The following is an 18,110-nucleotide window of genomic DNA, read 5'->3' as shown; positions in this document are numbered from 1 at the left end:
GCACTATGGGGGTGGAAGAGCATTTTGTGTTGAGGGGTCTGTGAACAGAGGACCCACCTGCACAGAGGACATACACAGATTGAGAGTCTATTAAGGACAAACCAGGGAGGATGCTAACAGACTCAAAGGGACTCAAAGTGGTCACATACACATACATGGATGAGGCTATAGGACAGTCACCACAGTGCAGCCAGTGCACACACGAGTTGGCCCGGCACCCTGAGCAGATTAGTCAACCCAGAGTCAGGATGGGGATGGACACACAAACACGTGTAGGGTTGCAAAATTACGGTAACTTTCCCAAAACTCCGTGGTTTTCCAGAAATTCCAGTTGAAAGATTCCTGAAATCAGGAGAGAATAAGCAGAAATTCCAGAAACCTACAACCAGTATTTCTAAAAAACCTGGGAATCTGGGCAAAGTTCCTAGGATTTTTCAAGCCTACACAGATAGTACTTCATAACATGAACACAGGTCTACAGTAAAAAACAAACAGTCATCGACAAGATGTTCTACGCATATTTTTCTATTTAATTCCTTATGGAATTTCTGATTAGAGTACAACAGCAGGGGTAGGAATGAACTATTGTAACAAGCATTAACTACACTTTTTCAGTCCCACTATTAATGTAACATGGAAAACACACAAATTCCAATTCACTTCCTAATCTGACAAAATTAACACTGCATTGACCTCGATTCTGATTATCCCTTGTCCATGAGTTTATCTCCACAATCTCTGTGTTGAAGTCTGTGAACATGATGACAAAGAGGTTAGAAAGGGTGGAGGACTCGGTATAGAATCTCATCAACCACAAAACCAGTAAACTGAAACAGAGATGCGTCATCAAACAAGCGGCTGCAGCCAGTGACTGTCTGTCAGTGTGACCAAATTGTAGCAGAGGTCACAAAACCAAGGTCACATGAAATTAGTTGTAATCATAACCACAGGATTATAAATCCATAATCCCTACTGCCGTGTACTGACTGACTGTTGGCTCCTGCCTCTCCAACCGACCTCTACTCTGCCTCACCACCAGCTATGGTAAATGCTCATATCTAAAGCCAGCTTAATCACATTACCTGAAAGAGAGGAGGATATGCATAAGCAAAAACATCCTACTTGGAATTAGGCTTTGTTTTTTATTAGTATTTTACTCAGGCAAATACTGTGACCTCTTAAACCTGGAGTCAAGCCCCCGATGTGGAAAAGATGATGTAACAAGAGCAATGAGCTGTGGAGTGGAGTGGAGTGACATTTTGGCAGTTTTGTGCGCTCCAGGAACAGATGAATTGTGGGGGATCCTGCACAGCGTGGAGCCCTGTGTGTTTTTGGCAAGTGGCACCGCCTATCAGACACACACGAGGCTGGCATTCTGCAGTGGCAGAATGGGTAGTTTGTCAAACGGGACTGTTAAAGCACAGCCCACCTGCCTGTTCATATCGTGCTGACAAACAATTCAACGTCTCTACCATCGTGCTGTTCTCAGATCTGACTTCCTGGATCCATCCCATCTGCTTTCTCTGACAGCAGTCCTGGTCTATTTGATCTCAGATCAGAGTCTGCTGACAGGTTTCTTACTGACGATATCACAAGCTGAGCAATCACCAACATCACTGTCATAACAATAGGCCTAACAAAGCAGCATGACGGGGAGTGGGCGTGAGAGGGAGAGAGAGGATGGAGAAAAAGACGGGGGAGAGACAGTTGAAAGAGAGAGAAAGGGGTGTAGAGGGAGAGAGAGAGAGAGAGTATAGGTTAGAAAGACAGTAGAGGTACATCACAGCGATCCTGACAGTTGAAAGAGAGAGAAGGGGGAGAGAGAGAGAGAGAGAGAGTATAGGTTAGAAAGACAGTAGAGGAGGTATATCACAGCGATCCTGACAGTTGCATTATTGCCCTTACAAAACATCACATTAAAAAAAACACATGATTTTCAGACACGTGTGAACAAATCACATGAGTTGTTCATTATTTTGACATTTTCATGGTTTTCGGACATGAGTAACACATTGACGGCCACATTTTCAGGTTAGCCTACTGTAACTATAAATGTCTTCTTATGTCATCATAGAAAGTGTGCATGTTCAAGATAGCATGCAAAGGTCCCAGGTCTGTTGAGATCTTCACAATTTCTATAATAATCTGTGCAGAGTCTTGAACAGCATTGATCACTTGCGCTAGGCCTATGTACTTTTAATGTAATCTCAACTACAATCCAGGGCCTTTGGTTGTGCTGTTAGATGAAGCACAGTGATGACACATTAAGTTGTTGTATAAATACAAAACATCTGACATTGTATTCCCATTTGAACTTTGTTGTGCTTTTAAATGGTTGAAAGCGCAGTGATAACACATTTAGATGACAACTAAACCAGGAATATGACATTCTTTTTACATTGGAATTTGGTTGAGCCTTTAGATGGTTGAAAGCATAGTAATAACACATATGGAATTCAACAAACTTCAGCCTGTCTTTTTTAGTGGGTAAATAAAGGTTGAAATTTCATTGATCAACGTCTCAACCAAATATTACCATCATTTCCACGTTGAAATGACGTGGTGTGCCCAGTGGGGACGTACCACAGCCTCTATTCTATTGTCTCCTCTTTTAATCATTTATGTTAATTGAGATTCAATAAATAACACTTCCATTTTTCCATAGAATAGCCCCAGCTAGTTCCCTAGTGTTGAACGCAGTTAATCAGTCAGTCAATCAGTCAGTCAGTCAGTCAATTAGTCAGTCAGTCAATCAGTCAGTTAGTCTGTCAGTCAGCTCACATAGAGACAGGGAGCCTTGGGCACACACACACACACACACACACACACACACACACACACACACACACACACACACACACACACACACACACACACACACACACACACACACACACACACACACACACACACACACACACACACACACACACACACACTGGCTCAGGGGCATGGCAGCGCAGCATACACAAAGAGCGGAACCACTGGAACGGCTGAGTTTCTGATACAAGCTGCCTGGCCGTACCTCTCTCACCGCATTCTTAGACATACTTCATTCAACGTTCCATATGACTTTTTCTAGTCATATACAGGTATACTGTATGCTGTAAGGACACCACACACCTCTGAGAGCTTTAGAGAGATATTAGCTGTGTAGGTCTCTCCCTGGTGTGAAGGGAGAGATGGGAGGGCAGGGTGGCACTGTGGGGAGATGTGCTCTGGGTGGACCAGTCAGAGGGTCTGTCTGGTGAGCCTGCTGGTGCTGCTGTGTTTATTTATTCATACCACCTCTTCTCTAATGGATCTACTCTAACGGCTCTCACTACATACACCCTTACAAAAAAGCGTCGTCGGTTAGGGGAGGGTTTAGCCGGGGTAGGCCGTCATTGTAAAATAAGAATTTGTTCTGTTTGCAATGTTTCTACCGGTTGGAATTAGGGTGACCAAATCTTAAAAACCCAAATGCGGAACAAGGGAAAGATTTTGCGTGACATTTGCGGAACAGTGGACCAAATATTTTTTTGGGGGGGCAGGTTAATGGATCACATTGAAATGCCGACATGGTTCTGCTGTATGAAGGTCACTTCCTGTTAAAGGGGCAATCCACAGTTGCTACATACATTTTTGGACTTATAAATTAATGATATGTACCCATTGATTCTTGAAGAATATAGAGTATACAGTGCCTTCAGAAAGGATTCACATTCCTTGACTTTTTCCACATCTTGTTGTTTTACAGCCTGAATTTAAAATGGATTAAATTGAGATTTTTTTTGTCACTGGCTTTCACACAATACCCCATAATGTCAGTGGAATTATGTTTAAAAATGTGCTTTAATTTAAAGCTGAACTGTCTTGAGTCAATAAGTTTTCAACCCCGTTGTTATAGCCAGTTGTGGAAAAACACTTAAGTAAAAGTCAAGATACCTTAATCGAAAGTGACTCAAGTAAAAGTGAAAGTTATCCAGTTGTCACGTTCTGACCTTTATTTCCTTTGTTTTTGTCTTTATTTAGTTGGTCAGGGCGTGAGTTGGGATGGGCAGTCTATGTTTGTTTATCTATGTTTTTCTATTTCTGTGTTTGGCCTGATATGGTTCTCAATCAGAGGCAGGTGTTTGTCATTGTCTCTGATTGGGAACCATATTTAGGTAGCCTGTTTTGTGTTGGGTTTTGTGGGTGGTTGTTTTCTGTCTTTGTGTGTCTGCACCAGACAGTACTGTTTCGGGTTTTTCACATTTGTTGTTTTTGTATTTTGAGTGTTCACCTTCATTAAACAAGATGAACAATTACCACGCTGCACCTTGGTCCTCTTCTTCTCCTCCAGACGACAAGCGTTACAGAACCACCCACCAAAAAAGGACCAAGCAGCATGGTAACGGAAAGCAGCAGCAGCAGCAGCAGCAGCAGCAGCAGCAGCAGCAGCAGCGGCAGCAGCAGCAGCAGCAGCGATCGGAGGACTCCTGGACCTGGGAGGAGATTCTGGACGGCAAGGGACCTTGGACTCAGGTTGGTGAATATCGCCGCCCCAAAGCTGAGCTGGAGGCAGCGAAAGCGGAGAGGCGGTGGTATGAGGAGGCTGCACGTAAGCGCGGCTGGTAGCCAGAGAGGCAGCCCCAAAAATGTCTTGGGAGGGGGCACACGGGGAGTGTGGCTAAGCCAGGTAGGAGACCTGAGCCAACTCCCCGTGCTTACATTGGAGAGAGAGGGACCGGGCAGGCACCATGTTATGCCGTGAGGCGCACGGTGTCCCCGGAGAGCAGGCATAGCCCGGTGCGGTACGTAGCAGCGCCTAGTATCGGCCGGGCTAGAGTGGGCATCGAGCCAGGTGCCATGAAGCCGGCTCAACGCATCTGGTCTCCAGTGCGTCTCCTCGGGCCGGGGTACATGGCACCAGCCCTACGCATGATGTCCCCGGTTCGCCAGCACAGCCCAGTGCGGCCTATTCCACCTCGCCGCACTGGCTTGGCTACGGGGAGCATTCAGCCAGGTAGGGTTGGGCAGGTTCGGTGCTCAAGACCTGCAGTGCGCCTCCATGGTCCGGTCTATCCGGTGCCACCTCCACGCACCAGCCCTCCGGTGGCAGCCCCCCGCACCAGGCTGTCTCTCTGTCTCCTCACTACAGGTGCTCCCGTCTGTCCAGTGCCACCTGAGTCTTCCATCTGTCCAGCGCCGCCAGGGTCTCCCATCTGTCCAGCGCCACCTGAGCTGCCCGTCTGTCCAGCGCCGCCTGAGCTGCCGGTCTGTCCAGCGCCGCCTGAGCTGCCCGTCTGTCCAGCTCCGCCTGTGCCGCCCGTCTATCCAGCGTCGCCTGAGCCGCCCATCTGTCCTGAGCCGCCTGAGCCGCCCGTCTGTCCTGAGCCGCTAGAGCCGCCCGTCTGTCCTGAGCCGCTAGAGCCGCCCGTCTGTCCTGAGCCGCTAGAGCCGCCCGTCTGTCCTGAACCGCTAGAGCCGCCCGTCTGTCCTGAGCCGCTAGAGCCGCCCGTCTGTCCTGAGCCGCTAGAGCCGCCCGTCTGTCCTGAGCCGCTAGAGCCGCCCGTCAGTCAGGAGCCGCCAGAGCCGTCTGTCAGTCAGGAGCTCGCCAGAGCCGTCCGCCAGTCAGAAGCCGCCAGAGCCGTCCGTCAGTCAGGAGCCGCCAGAGCCGTCCGTCAGTCAGGAGCCGCCAGAGCCGTCCGTCAGTCAGGAGCCGCCAGAGCCGTCCGTCAGGCAGGAGCCGCCAGAGCCGTCCGTCAGTCAGGAGCCGCCAGAGCCGTCCGCCAGTCAGGAGCTGCCCTTCAAGCCGGAGTTTCCCCTCAGTCCGGAGTTGCCCCTCAGTCCGGAGCTGCCCCTCAGTCCAGTGGGGCCATTTTGTAGGGTTACCAATCCTAGGTCGGCGGCGAGGGTCGCCGTTCCGAGGAGGACACTAAAGCGGACAAAGACTATGGTGGAGTGGGGTCCACGTCCTGCGCCAGAGCCGCCACCGCGGACAGATGCCCACCCAGACCCTCCCCTATAGGTTCAGGTTTTGCGGCCGGAGTCCGCACCTTGGGGTGGGGGGGGTACTGTCACGTTCTGACCTTTATTTCCTTTGTTTTTGTCTTTATTTAGTTGGTCAGGGCGTGAGTTGGGGTGGGCAGCCTCTGTTTGTTTATCTATGTTTTTCTATTTCTGTGTTTGGCCTGATATGGTTCTCAAACAGAGGCAGGTGTTTGTCATTGTCTCTGATTGGGAACCATATTTAGGTAGCCTGTTTTGTGTTGGGTTTTGTGGGTGGTTGTTTTCTGTTTTTGTGTGTCTGCACCAGACAGTACTGTTTCGGTTTTTCACATTTGTTGTTTTTGTATTTTGAGTGTTCACCTTCATTAAACAAGATGAACAATTACCACGCTGCACCTTGGTCCTCTTCTTCTCCTCCAGACGACAACCGTTACACCAGTAAAATACTACTTGAGTAAAAGTCTAAAAGTATTTTGTTTTAAATATACCTAAGTATCAAAAGTAAATGGAATTGCTCAAATTTAATAAAGTATCAAATTTCAAATTCCTTATATTAAGCAAAACAGATGGCATGATTTTTAAAATTAATTTGTATTTACGGATAGCCAGGGGCACGCTCTAACACTCAGACATCATTTACAAACAAAGTATTTTTTTATTTAGTGAGTCCGTCAGATCAGAGGCAGTAGAGATGGCCAGGGATGTACTCTTGATAAGTGTGTGAATTGGACCATCCTGTTCTGCTAAGCATTCAAATTGTAACTAGTACTTTTGGGTGTCAGGGAAATGTATGGAGTAAAAGTACATTATTTTCTTTAGGAATGTATTAAAGTAAAAGTTGTCAAAAATATTAATAGTAAAGAAAAGTACAGACAGATACCACCCAAAAACTGCTTAATTAGTAAATGCAACACGACACATGACTGAGTAAAACTCTTCATATTTTCAAGCAAGGTGGTGGTTGCATCCTGATATGGGTATGCTTGTCATCAGCAATGATTAAGGAGTTTTGTGGGGGGATGAAAAGAAACGGAATAGAGCTAAGCACAAGCAGAATCATAGATGAAAAACTGTCTCAGTCTGCTTTCCAACAGACACTAAGAGACAAATTCATCTTTCAGCAGGAAAATAACCTTAAACACAAGGTCAAATATACGCAGGAGTTGCTTACCAAGATAACATTGAATGTTCCTGAGTGGCGTAGTTACAGTCTTGACTTAAATCGGTTTGAAAATATCTGACAAGACTTGAAAATGGCTGTCGAGCAAAGATCAACACCCAACTTGACAGATCTTGAAGAATTTAAAAAAGAAGAATGTGCAAAAATGGTACAATCCAGGTGTGCAAAGCTCTTAGAGACTTACCCAGAAAAACTCACAGCTGTAATCACTGCCGAATTTGATTCTGACATGGATCGGCTCAGGGGTGTGAATACTTATGTAAGTTAGATATTTCTATATTTCATTTTCAATACATTTGCAAATATTTCTATAAACATGTTTTCACTTTGTCATTATGGGCATCGGGTATTATATGGCAGATCTTTTTAAAAATATTGAATCAATTTTGAATTCAGGCTGTTACACAACAAAATGTGGAATAAGTCATAAGTCAAGGGGTATGAATACTTTTTGAAGACACTGTAAGTTCCTCATGCTTAGTTCAGCTATCGTACCCCATTTGAACCCAAAATATAAGCTTGATATACTCCAATGTTTGTAAACAAAGTAAATGTAAACAACCACTGTATAGCCTAAAAATGATATATGTTGATATCATGGATGGTCAGTCCTTGCACCCAACAGTGTATTCTATGGATTTGAGAGTGGTTGCATTTCTCCAGCCCCATCCCTCAGCTTTTACTGAAATTGTGCGGGGAGAACACTTTATTAATGTTTCAATTAAGGACTGCCACTTTAAACACCTTTAATAGACTCATTAATACTATAGTGAGTGAGTTACGTTTGTGCCGTTAATATCAAGCAAAACTTCTGAAGTCGACAACAAAATTCTTAGTAATGCAAACACAAACAATGATATTGAGAGCAAAACAAAAATATTACAAGGAAATAATACAATTAATTGTAAATGGATGCCACAAAAACGTTTGCAGTGAAACATTTGTTATGATAACGCAATTCAAAAAAACGGCTCCCTTTTTCTTGACAATTTTCCCTATCTTTGGTTATGTTGCCCTGGCCTTCGCTTTTGCTGACTTTTTTCAGTTGCTGCCTTTTTTCCATTTTTAAGTTTTGGCACATTCATTCCAGCAACATAGCACCCTGCATCCAACTGCTGGATTGTTTCTGAAGCTATGCAGTTGGTCCTGGTTGGTCCCTGGATGGGAGACTGGAAGTGGTGTAAAAATGAACATGTCACACAATTGATGTTCATGTTAATGTTAATTTTCATGTTAATTTTCATGTTTTTTTTTTTCATTTTTTTTCTACAAACGTGACTTTTATTTTCACACGTTTATTTTCAGCTTCATCTGGACTGACCCTGCTTACCTTCAGAAGCAAACCAGCAGTGAGATGTAGGGTGCTATGGTGCTGGAATGAATATGCCAAAACTTAAAAATGGAAGAAAACCTCATTAAACATAAATTATTAGAAGAGGAGAGAATAGAATATGTGGTATCCCCACTCGGCACACCACGTCATTTCAACGTCAACATTTGGGTAATATTTGGTTGAGACCTTTATTCACCTTTATTCACCGACTCAAAAAGACAGAAGTTTGTTGTATTCCCCATGTGTTATCACTATGCTTTCAACCATCTAAAACACAGGCAGGCAACACTGGTCCTGGAGTTCTGCAGGCACATATTTTTGATTTAACCGACCTGGACGACAAGGTGTGTTGAATTTAGGCAATCACTGAACTGATCAATTAGCTCAGTTGGTCTGGTGTGGTGACTAGTTGGAACAGAATCCTGCAGTACCTGCGGCACTCAAGGAACAGGGTTGCCTACCCCTGATCTAAAAGCACAACTAAATTCCAAAGGAAAAACAGATTTTTTGTTTACTTGTTACCAAAATGTGTTATCACTGCGCTTTCAACCATTTAAAAGCACAACAAAGTTCAAATGGGAATACAATGTCAGATGTTTTGTATTTATACAACTTAATGTGTCATCACTGTGCTTCATCTAACAGCACAACCAAAGGCCCTGGATTGTAGTTGAGATTACATTAAAAGTACATAGGCCTAGCGCAAGTGATCAATGCTGTTCAAGACTCTGCGCAGATTATTATAGAAGTTTTGAAGATCTCAACAGACCTGCGACCTTTGCATGCTATCTTGAACATGCACACTTTCTATGATGACATAAGAAGACATTTATAGTTACAGTAACTTTAAAATGAGACCATGAATGTGTTACTCATTTTAAGGTTGAATAAATACTGTTGAATTAGTTTGTAAGATGCCTTAACTTTAGACTATTTACTGTATTACACAAGTCATATTGAATTGTGTTTGGATGACAAAGCAACCAAACATCAACATTTGAATGATATCTAATGCTTGGATAGTTTATTCTGAGCCACTGGCTTAATCATATTCTGTAACTTTTATCTTTGGTTTAGTTGGAGATGTGAATCCAACATAGGCCTATTTGTTAACTTGTTGATATGTTAATAGGCTACTTACAGTATTTCAAAGTGTAATTGAACTGCTTTTGGTTATCAATGCAAACAAATAAACATTTGAAGGAGATTTGTATTTTGTACCACTGACTTAGTCTGGCTTTAATTCCAGTTTGTCTACTAATTAATCATTTATATGTTGGATTCATGTTTCCATCTCAACCAATAATCAAAGTTAAAGAATGACTAAATTAATTTAAATTGCATTTAAAGTTTGATTTGATTTAATTTAGTCCTATTCTTTAATTTTGGGTTGAGATGGGGATGTGAATCAAACATATCAATTAATACATTTGTAGACAAACTGGAATTAAAGCTAAGTCAGTGGCACAGATGGAACTATCCAAGCAGAAGATCTCCTTCAAATGTTGATATTTGGTTGCACTGACAACCAAACACAATTCAATATCCAGTTTGTCTACAGATTAATAATTTATATGTTGGATTCATGTTTCCATCTCAACCAAAAAGTTAAAGAATAGGACTAAATCTAATCATTTACATTTACATTTACAATCAAACTTTAAAGGCACTTTAAATAAAGCTTGATTTGATTTAGTCCTATTCTTTGTCTTAGTATACTAAGCACACGAGAGAAGAGCATCTGGATCGAGTTCTATTCCGGATCTCTCTCTATCTTTCTCGCTCTCTGAGGACTCTTCCTCCCTCTCTCATTCTCTCACGCTGTCTCTCTCTATCTTTCTCGCTCTCTGAGGACTGTTCCTCCCTCTCTCATTCTCTCACTCTGTCTCTCTCTATCTTTCTCGCTCTCTGAGGACTCTTCCTCCCTCTCTCATCCTCTCACTCTGTCTCTCTCTAGCTTTCTTGGTTATTTTACTAAATAATTTTCTTTCTCTGTTCCAAGCTCTACAGCCCTTAAAGGTCCAATGCATCAGGTTTTTTGTCTCAATATCGAATAATTTCTAGGTAACAATTAAGTACCTTACTAGCTAGACTTCCATCCAATTGGCGACAGATTTGAATGTGGATATAAAAAAAGTATATGTGCATTTTCCCACCAGAGGTTTCAATCAAACTGACTTTTTAGGCGATAAAATGCTGAATGTGATGACAGTCCAAATAAAAGCACTTTTGCACTTAAGGGCTAGATTCAATCAGATCAAGCATTAACCTGCGATAGCAGACGACCGTATAGCGATGTTTTGGCGGTGTCGGCTGTCAAATCACTCGAATAAGAAGTTCAGAACGAGAAAGCGTAGGATATATAGAAATAATTGAAAAATCATTCAACTAAATAATGAAGATTTCTATCATCCTAATCAAGGTGTAGATTATATCTCAAATGCCTGTGTTCCAAGGCTGTTAATTCGACACTGTGCCGCCAATGGTAATGTCCGCTTTAGGTATAATGCCGAGAGCCACTTGTGGATTTGACAGCTGTAATGCAGTTCCACCTAAGACATCGTAAAAACAACTGCCATGTGGATGTTGGCTAAAGCTCCAGAGTGGCGTGGCGGTTCAAGGCACTGCATCTCAGTGCTTGAGGCATCACTAGTACAGACACCCTGGTTTGAATCATGGCTGTGATTGTGAGTCCGATAGGGCAGTGCACAATTGGCCCAGTGTCATAAGAATTTGTTATTAACTGACTTGACTAGTTAAATAAAGGTTAAATACACTACCGATCAAAAGTTTGTGGTCACTTCGAAATTTTTGGTCCATTAAAATAACATAAAATTGATCAGAAATACAGTGTAGACACTGTTCATGTTGTAAATGACTATTGTAACTGGAAATGGCAGATTTTTTTATGGAATATCTACATAGGCATACAGAGGCCCATTATCAGCAACCATCACTCCTGTGTTCCAATGGCACGTTGTGTTAGCTAATCCAAGTTTATCACTGTAAAAGGCTTATTGATCATTAGAAAGCCCTTTTGCAATTAAGTTAGCACAGTTTAAAACGGTTGTCCTGATTAAAGAAGCAATACAACTGGCCTTCTATAGACTAGTTGAGTATCTGGAGCATCAGCATTTGTGGGTTCGATTACAGGCTCAAAATGGCCAGAAACAAAGAACTTTCTTCTGAAACTCGTCAGTCTATTCTTGTTCTGAGAAATGAAGGCTATTCCATGCGAGAAATTGCCAAGAAACTGAAGATCTCGTACAATGCTGTGTACTATTCCCTTCACAGAACAGCGCAAAATGGCTCTAACCAGAATAGATAGAGGAGTGGGAGGCCCCGGTGCACAACTGAGCAAGAGGACAAGTACATTAGAGTGTCTAGTTTGAGAAACAGACGCCTCACAAGTCCTGAACTGGCAGCTTCATTAAATAGTACCCGCAAAACACCAGTCTCAACGTCAACAGTGAAGAGGCGACTAAGGGGTGCTGGCCTTCTAGGCAGAGTTCCTCTGTCCAGTGTCTGTGTTCTTTTGCCCATCTTAATCTTTTCTTTTTATTGGCCAGTCTGAGATATGTATTCTTCTTTGCAACTCTGCCTAGAAGGCCAGCATCCCGGAGACGCCTCTTCACTGTTGACTTTGAGACTGGTGTTTTGCGGGTACAATTTAATGAAGCTGCCAGTTCAGGACTAGTGAGGTGTCTGTAATTTTAATGCACAAAAAATATGCTTCTCTTTCAAAAACAAGGACATTTCTAAGTGACCCCAAACTTTTGAATGGTAGTGTATATACAGTTGAAGTCGGAAGTTTACATACACCTTAGCCAAATACATGTGAAGTCGGAAGTTTACATACACTTAGGTTGGAGTCATTAAAACTCGTGTTTCAACCACTCCACAAATTTCTTGGAACAAAATATAGTTTTAGCAAGTTGGTTAGGACATCGACTTTGTGCATGACACAAGTAATTTTTCCAACAATTGTTTACATACAGATTATTTCACTTATATTTCACTGTATCACAATTCCAGTGGATCAGAAGTTTACATACACTAAGTTGACTGTGCCTTTAAACAGCTTGGAAAATTCCAGAAAATGATGTCATGGCTTTAGAAGCTTCTGATAGGTTAATTGACATCATTTGAGTCAATTGGAGGTGTACCTGTGGATGTATTTAATGGCCTACCTTCAAACTCAGTTCCTCTTTGCTTGACATCATGGGAAAATCAAAAGAAATCAGCCAAGACAAATTTGTAAACCTAACCTGAAAGGCCGCTCAGCAAAGAAGAAGTCACTGCTCCAAAACCGCCATAATAAAGCCAGACTATGGTTTGCAACTGCACATGGAGAAATGTCCTCTGGTCTGATGAATTTTTTTTTATGGCATAATGAGGGAGGAAAATTATGTGGATATATTGAAGCAACATCTCAAGACGTCAGTCAGGAAGTTAAAGCTTGGTTGCAAATGGGTCTTCCAAATGGACAATGACCTCAAGCATACTTCCAAAGTTGTGCCAAAATGGCTTAAGGACAACAAAGTCAAGGTATTGGAGTGGCCATCACAAAGCCCTGACCTCAATCCTATAGAAAATGTGTGGGCAGAACTGAAAAAGCGTGTGCGAGCAAGGAGGCCTACAAACCTGACTCAGTTACAACAGCTCTGTCAAGAGGAATGGACCAAAATTCATCCAACTTATTGTGGGAAGTTTGTGGAAGGCTACCTGAAATGTTTGACCCATTCCCAGTGGGTCAGAAGTTTACATACACCCAATTAGTATTTGGTAGCATTGCCTTTAAATTGTTTAACTTGGTTCAAACAAATCAGGCAGCCTTCCACAAGCTTCCCACAATAAGTTGGGTGAATTTTGGCCCATCACAAGTCCATCACAAGTCCAATACAGCAAATGAAAGATAAACATCTTGTGAATCCAGCCGTCATTTCCGATTTTTTTTATGTTTTACAGCGAAAACACAATAGCCAAAGACTCAACCGCATATTTTCACCATGTTTCTACCGCATAGGTAGCTATCACAAAACCGACCAAATAGAGATATAATTAGTCACTAACCAAGAAACAACTTCATCAGATGACAGTCTTATAACATGTTATACAATACATTTATGTTTTGTTCGAAATATTTGCATATTTGAGGTATAAATCATAGTTTTACATTGCAGCTACCATCACAAATAGCACCGAAGCAGCCAGAATAATTACAGAGAGCAACGTGAAATACCTAAATACTCATCATAAAACATTTATGAAAAATACATGGTGTACAGCAAATGAAAGATAAACATCTTGTGAATCCAGCCAATATTTCCGATTTTTTAAAGTGTTTTACAGCGAAAAAACAATATATATTTCTATTAGCTCACTACAGTAGCCAAACACACAACGTAATTTACTCCCCGCAAAAATAGCTTGCACAAAACCGACAAAATAGAGATAAAATGAATCACTAACCTTGAACAAATTCATCAGATGACAGTCTTATAACATCAGGTTATACAATACACTTATGTTTTGTTCGAAAATGTGCATATTTAGAGCTACAAATCCTGATTATACATTGTGAATACGTAGCATCGATTCACCAGAATCTCCAGAGATATTTTGGACACTCACCTAATCTGACCAAAGAACTCATCATAAACTTTAAATAAAAATACTTGTTGTATGGCAAATGAAAGACACACTGGTTCTTAATGCAACCGCCGTGTTAGATTTTTAAAAATAACTTTACCATAACAAACAGCTTGCGTTATTGCGAGACAGCGCTCGCCAAAACGGCAGAGAATAGGAATCCACATTTTCCACAGAAATACGAAATAACATTATAAATTGTTCTTACTTTTGCTGAGCTTCCATCAGAATCTTGTACAAGGAGTCCTTGGTCCAGAATAAATCGTTGTTTGGTTTTAGAATGTCCTTTTCTTCTGTCGAATTCGCACCAACAATGCTAGCCAAGCTTGATAACGTTCCCACCCTCGCTTGACGCAAAGAATGGAAAACTCCAAAAGTCCCAATAAACGTTGAATAAACTGATAAAACTCGGTTGAAAAAACCTACTTTACGATTATATTATCACATGTATCAAATAAAATCAGAGCCGGAGATATTTGCCGTGTAAACCGAAAGCTTTTCAGAAGCTAATGTCGAGCTCCGCCTCGCACCTTGGTAGAGAAAGGAAATTCCTGACCTGCCACTCCAAAAGCTCTTGTTCGACCTCAGATCAAGCTAGACACGCCATTCCACCTTCCACTGCCTGTTGACATCTAGTGGAAGGCGTATGAAGTGCATGCATATCGATAAATATAAGGCAATTGAATAGGCAGGCCCTGAAACAGAGCCCCATTTTCAGAATTTTCACTTCCTGTCTGGAAGTTTGCTGCCAAATGAGTTCTGTTTTACTCACAGATATAATTCAAACAGTTTTAGAAACTTGAGAGTGTTTTCTATCCAATAGTAATAATAATATGCATATTGTATGATCTAGAATAGAGTACGAGGCCGTTTAAATTGGGCACGATTTTTTCCAAAGTGAAAATAGCGCCCCCCTATTGACAAGAAGCTTTAGAGCGTTGGACTAGTAACTGGAAGGTTGCTAGATTGAATCCCCAAGCTGACAAGGTAAAAATCTGTCGCTCTGCCCCTGAACAAGGCAGTTAACCCACTGTTCCTAGGTTGTCATTGAAAATAAGAATTTGTTCTTCACTGATTTGCCTAGTTAAATAAAAAATGGTCTTTTGCTGTTGTTATGGGATTGATTAGCAATTTTCACACCAAAGTACGTTCATCTCTAGGAGACAGAACGTGTCTCCTTCCTGAGCGGTATGGTGGCTGCGTGGTCCCATGGTGTTTGTACTTGTGTACTATTGTTTGTACAGATGAATGTGGTACCATCAGGTGTTTGGAAATTGCTCCCAAGGATGAACTAGACTTGTAGAGGTCTACACATTTTTTTCTGAGTTCTTGGCTGATTTCTTTGATTTTCCCATGATGTCAAGCAAAGAGGCACTGAGTTTGAAGGTAGGCCTTGAAATACATCCACAGCTACACCTCCAATTGACTCAATGTCACGCCCTGACAATAGAGAGTCTTTTATTCTCTATGTTGGTTAGGTCAGGGTGTGACTAGGGTGGGTTATCTAGGTTGTTTTATGTCTATGTTGGCCTGGTATGGTTCCCAATCAGAGTCAGCTGTTTATCGTTGTCTCTGATTGGGGATCATATTTAGGCAGCCACTTGTTTTTGAGTTCATGTAGCACCTCTTATGTTACGGTTCGTTGTTTGTTTCCTTTAGGTTTCTTTTGTAAGTTTCACAAAAAATAAAGATGTGGAACTCAGAGTACGCTACGCCTTGGTCCGTCTCTACACACAGCCGTGACACTCAAATTATGTCAATTAGCCTATCAGAAGCTTCTAAAGCCATGGCATCATTTTCTGGATAAAACACAGGTAAATCATGTTTTTGACTGCAGTGGGCTTTTAATAATGTCTTCTCCCCCCTCGCCCTTTCTCTCTTTTTACATATACGCATGCAGTGGCTAAGACGTGCAATACAAATAGCATCTTCCCTGTGCACCGATGTAATCCCACTCTCCACAGTTATTAACAACCCTAGTGAAGGCTCAGCTGGGTAGAAGGTTCAGCTCTAGCCCTCGGGTCCTGAAGACTCTCGCTCTGTCCTCTCTGCTCCAGTGAGAGAGAGCTGACCCTGTGCCCTTATTCTTCCTCCTGGGCTGCTCTGGTCTTGGCTGAACCACAGGATCGATTCACACAGTCTAGCACTGCAGGAGAGCCTGTCAGGCACACAGCCTGATGCCTTAGAGAGTCCAAATCCAACACCACTCTGTTGGCCAACACACTATCACAGTTGCGGACATCTGTCATATAATGCAATCTCATGCACCCATGCTCACACATACTGTAACATGTATGTGGACACACATAAGTGATATCTTTCTACCTCTCTGTCTGTATCTCTCTCTTTGTCTATCTCTCTCTCTCTCTCGCAAGCACCCACACCCAGATAAATGACAGACACATAACACGCTCTCATCACGCTCATGTCCTCTCAAACACATCTCTCCAGTCCTTGGCTAAGCTCAGCTGTGTTCGGAGAGTAAACAGCCGAGTTCCTGTCACCTCAACTCAGGATCCTTTCACTACCTCACTCACTCCTTCTCTCTCTCCTTCTGTCTCTCGTTCCATTAGACAGGGTTATCCCTGGCCAGGCGTATGGGTCGGCATGAGGAAATACCAGAGGGAGAGAGAAAGGGGGGATAGAGTAAGGAGAGGGGAAATAGGGACGGAGGGATTTAGGGAATAGAGAGGCAGTGGGTGAGAAACCAAGAGAAAGTAGGGAGGAAGGAGAAAAGAGATGTGAAAGAAAGGGGAGTGAAAAGTAGAAAAAGGGGGGTGAAGAAAGGGATAGACGGGGAGAGACAAAAACAGGGAGGGAGGTATAAGCAGAGAGAGATTGAGTAGGAGATGCATACATACACACTGAAACATACAGACACACATAGAGTGGTATCTATAGCCTGGCATACTCACATCGTGGGCTGCGGTGGTGCTCACTTTTGAACAGGGTCATATCAGGGACGCCAAACAAAGAGGGCGGCTGTGGCTTTCAGACTGGAGACAGACAGATGGTTCGACGCTTTCCCTGCTTCTCTCTCTCTCTCACAATCACTCTCTTTTCCTCTCTCCTTATGTCCTCTCTTTCTCTCTTCCTGCTTTGGCTCTCTCTCTGCAGGCAAGCAGGCTGTGGACTGACGACTGTGTTACTACTGAATCAATGACAGAGCAGTTAGAGCAGCACCAACAGTATGTACCATCTGTCCCTCTGCAGCGGGGGTGGACAGAGGAAGCACTGGGTTAGCCCATTAGCTCCAGCAGGCAGGGGGGGTGTTAGTGTGAGTGTGTCAATTTATTTTTCACAGCAACAGGAGCCTGGCTGGGGCTCAGGGCTTATAGAGTCTGCCCAGGCAAAGAGAGAGCTGCCAAGAAGTGTGTGTGTGTGTGTGTGTGTGTGTGTGTGTGTGTGTGTGTGTGTGTGTGTGTGTGTGTGTGTGTGTGTGTGTGTGTGTGTGTGTGTGTGTGTGTGTGTGTGTGTGTGTGTGTGTGTGTGTGTGTGTAGGGTGTAGGGTGTGGTGAAGAGAGGGTAACTCTATCCACAGCCGGGGGCTAAGGGAGTGAAGTGGGACAGGGGAGGGCAGGGGTCTAAGAGAGGAGCATGAATCTGAGGACACAGCAGAGCCAAATACAGAGATGACGAGAGGAGCTCACCACTGACCTCATATCACATAGGGATAGCATTATACACAGGCACGCACACGCACCAAACACACACGTCATACAGAGAATGTGGGTGTTGTGGGTGACAACTGGATGAGTTAACAGTGTAGATACTTGAGTATGAGGGGAAAGAGGGAGGGAGAGAGGGCGGGGAGAGAGAGGGGGAGAGGGAGCGATAGCGAGAGAGGGGGGGGGAGACTCACCTCCCTGTTGTGGAGAGAGCAACATTAATTAAGCCTTATCTAAGACAGAGTCATTCTACTGAGGCTAAGACACACACACACACATGCACGCAATCAAATGCTGAACACAC

General features: G+C 43.0%; 1 protein-coding gene across 2 annotated transcripts in view; it reads right to left on the bottom strand.

Moving 5' to 3' along the window:
- Positions 1-17,299, bottom strand: part of LOC139562869 (RNA-binding Raly-like protein) — an 89,698-nt gene extending 72,399 nt beyond the window's left edge. Inside the window, exon 1 of one of the 2 annotated variants that reach the window (XM_071380986.1) lies at positions 17,054-17,299. In XM_071380986.1, coding sequence (XP_071237087.1) covers positions 17,054-17,093 — 40 coding nt within the window. In that variant the 5' untranslated portion in view covers positions 17,094-17,299. The remainder of the gene's footprint in view (positions 1-17,053) is intronic. The other variant, XM_071380987.1, reaches the window with a different exon arrangement.
- Between the last annotated feature and the right edge of the window lie 811 nt (positions 17,300-18,110).

Source organism: Salvelinus alpinus, chromosome 33, assembly GCF_045679555.1.
Source record: "Salvelinus alpinus chromosome 33, SLU_Salpinus.1, whole genome shotgun sequence".
Taxonomy (NCBI): Eukaryota; Metazoa; Chordata; class Actinopteri; order Salmoniformes; family Salmonidae; genus Salvelinus; species Salvelinus alpinus.
Note: the sequence above shows the minus strand (reverse complement) of the source record. Positions and strands in the feature narration are given on the sequence as shown.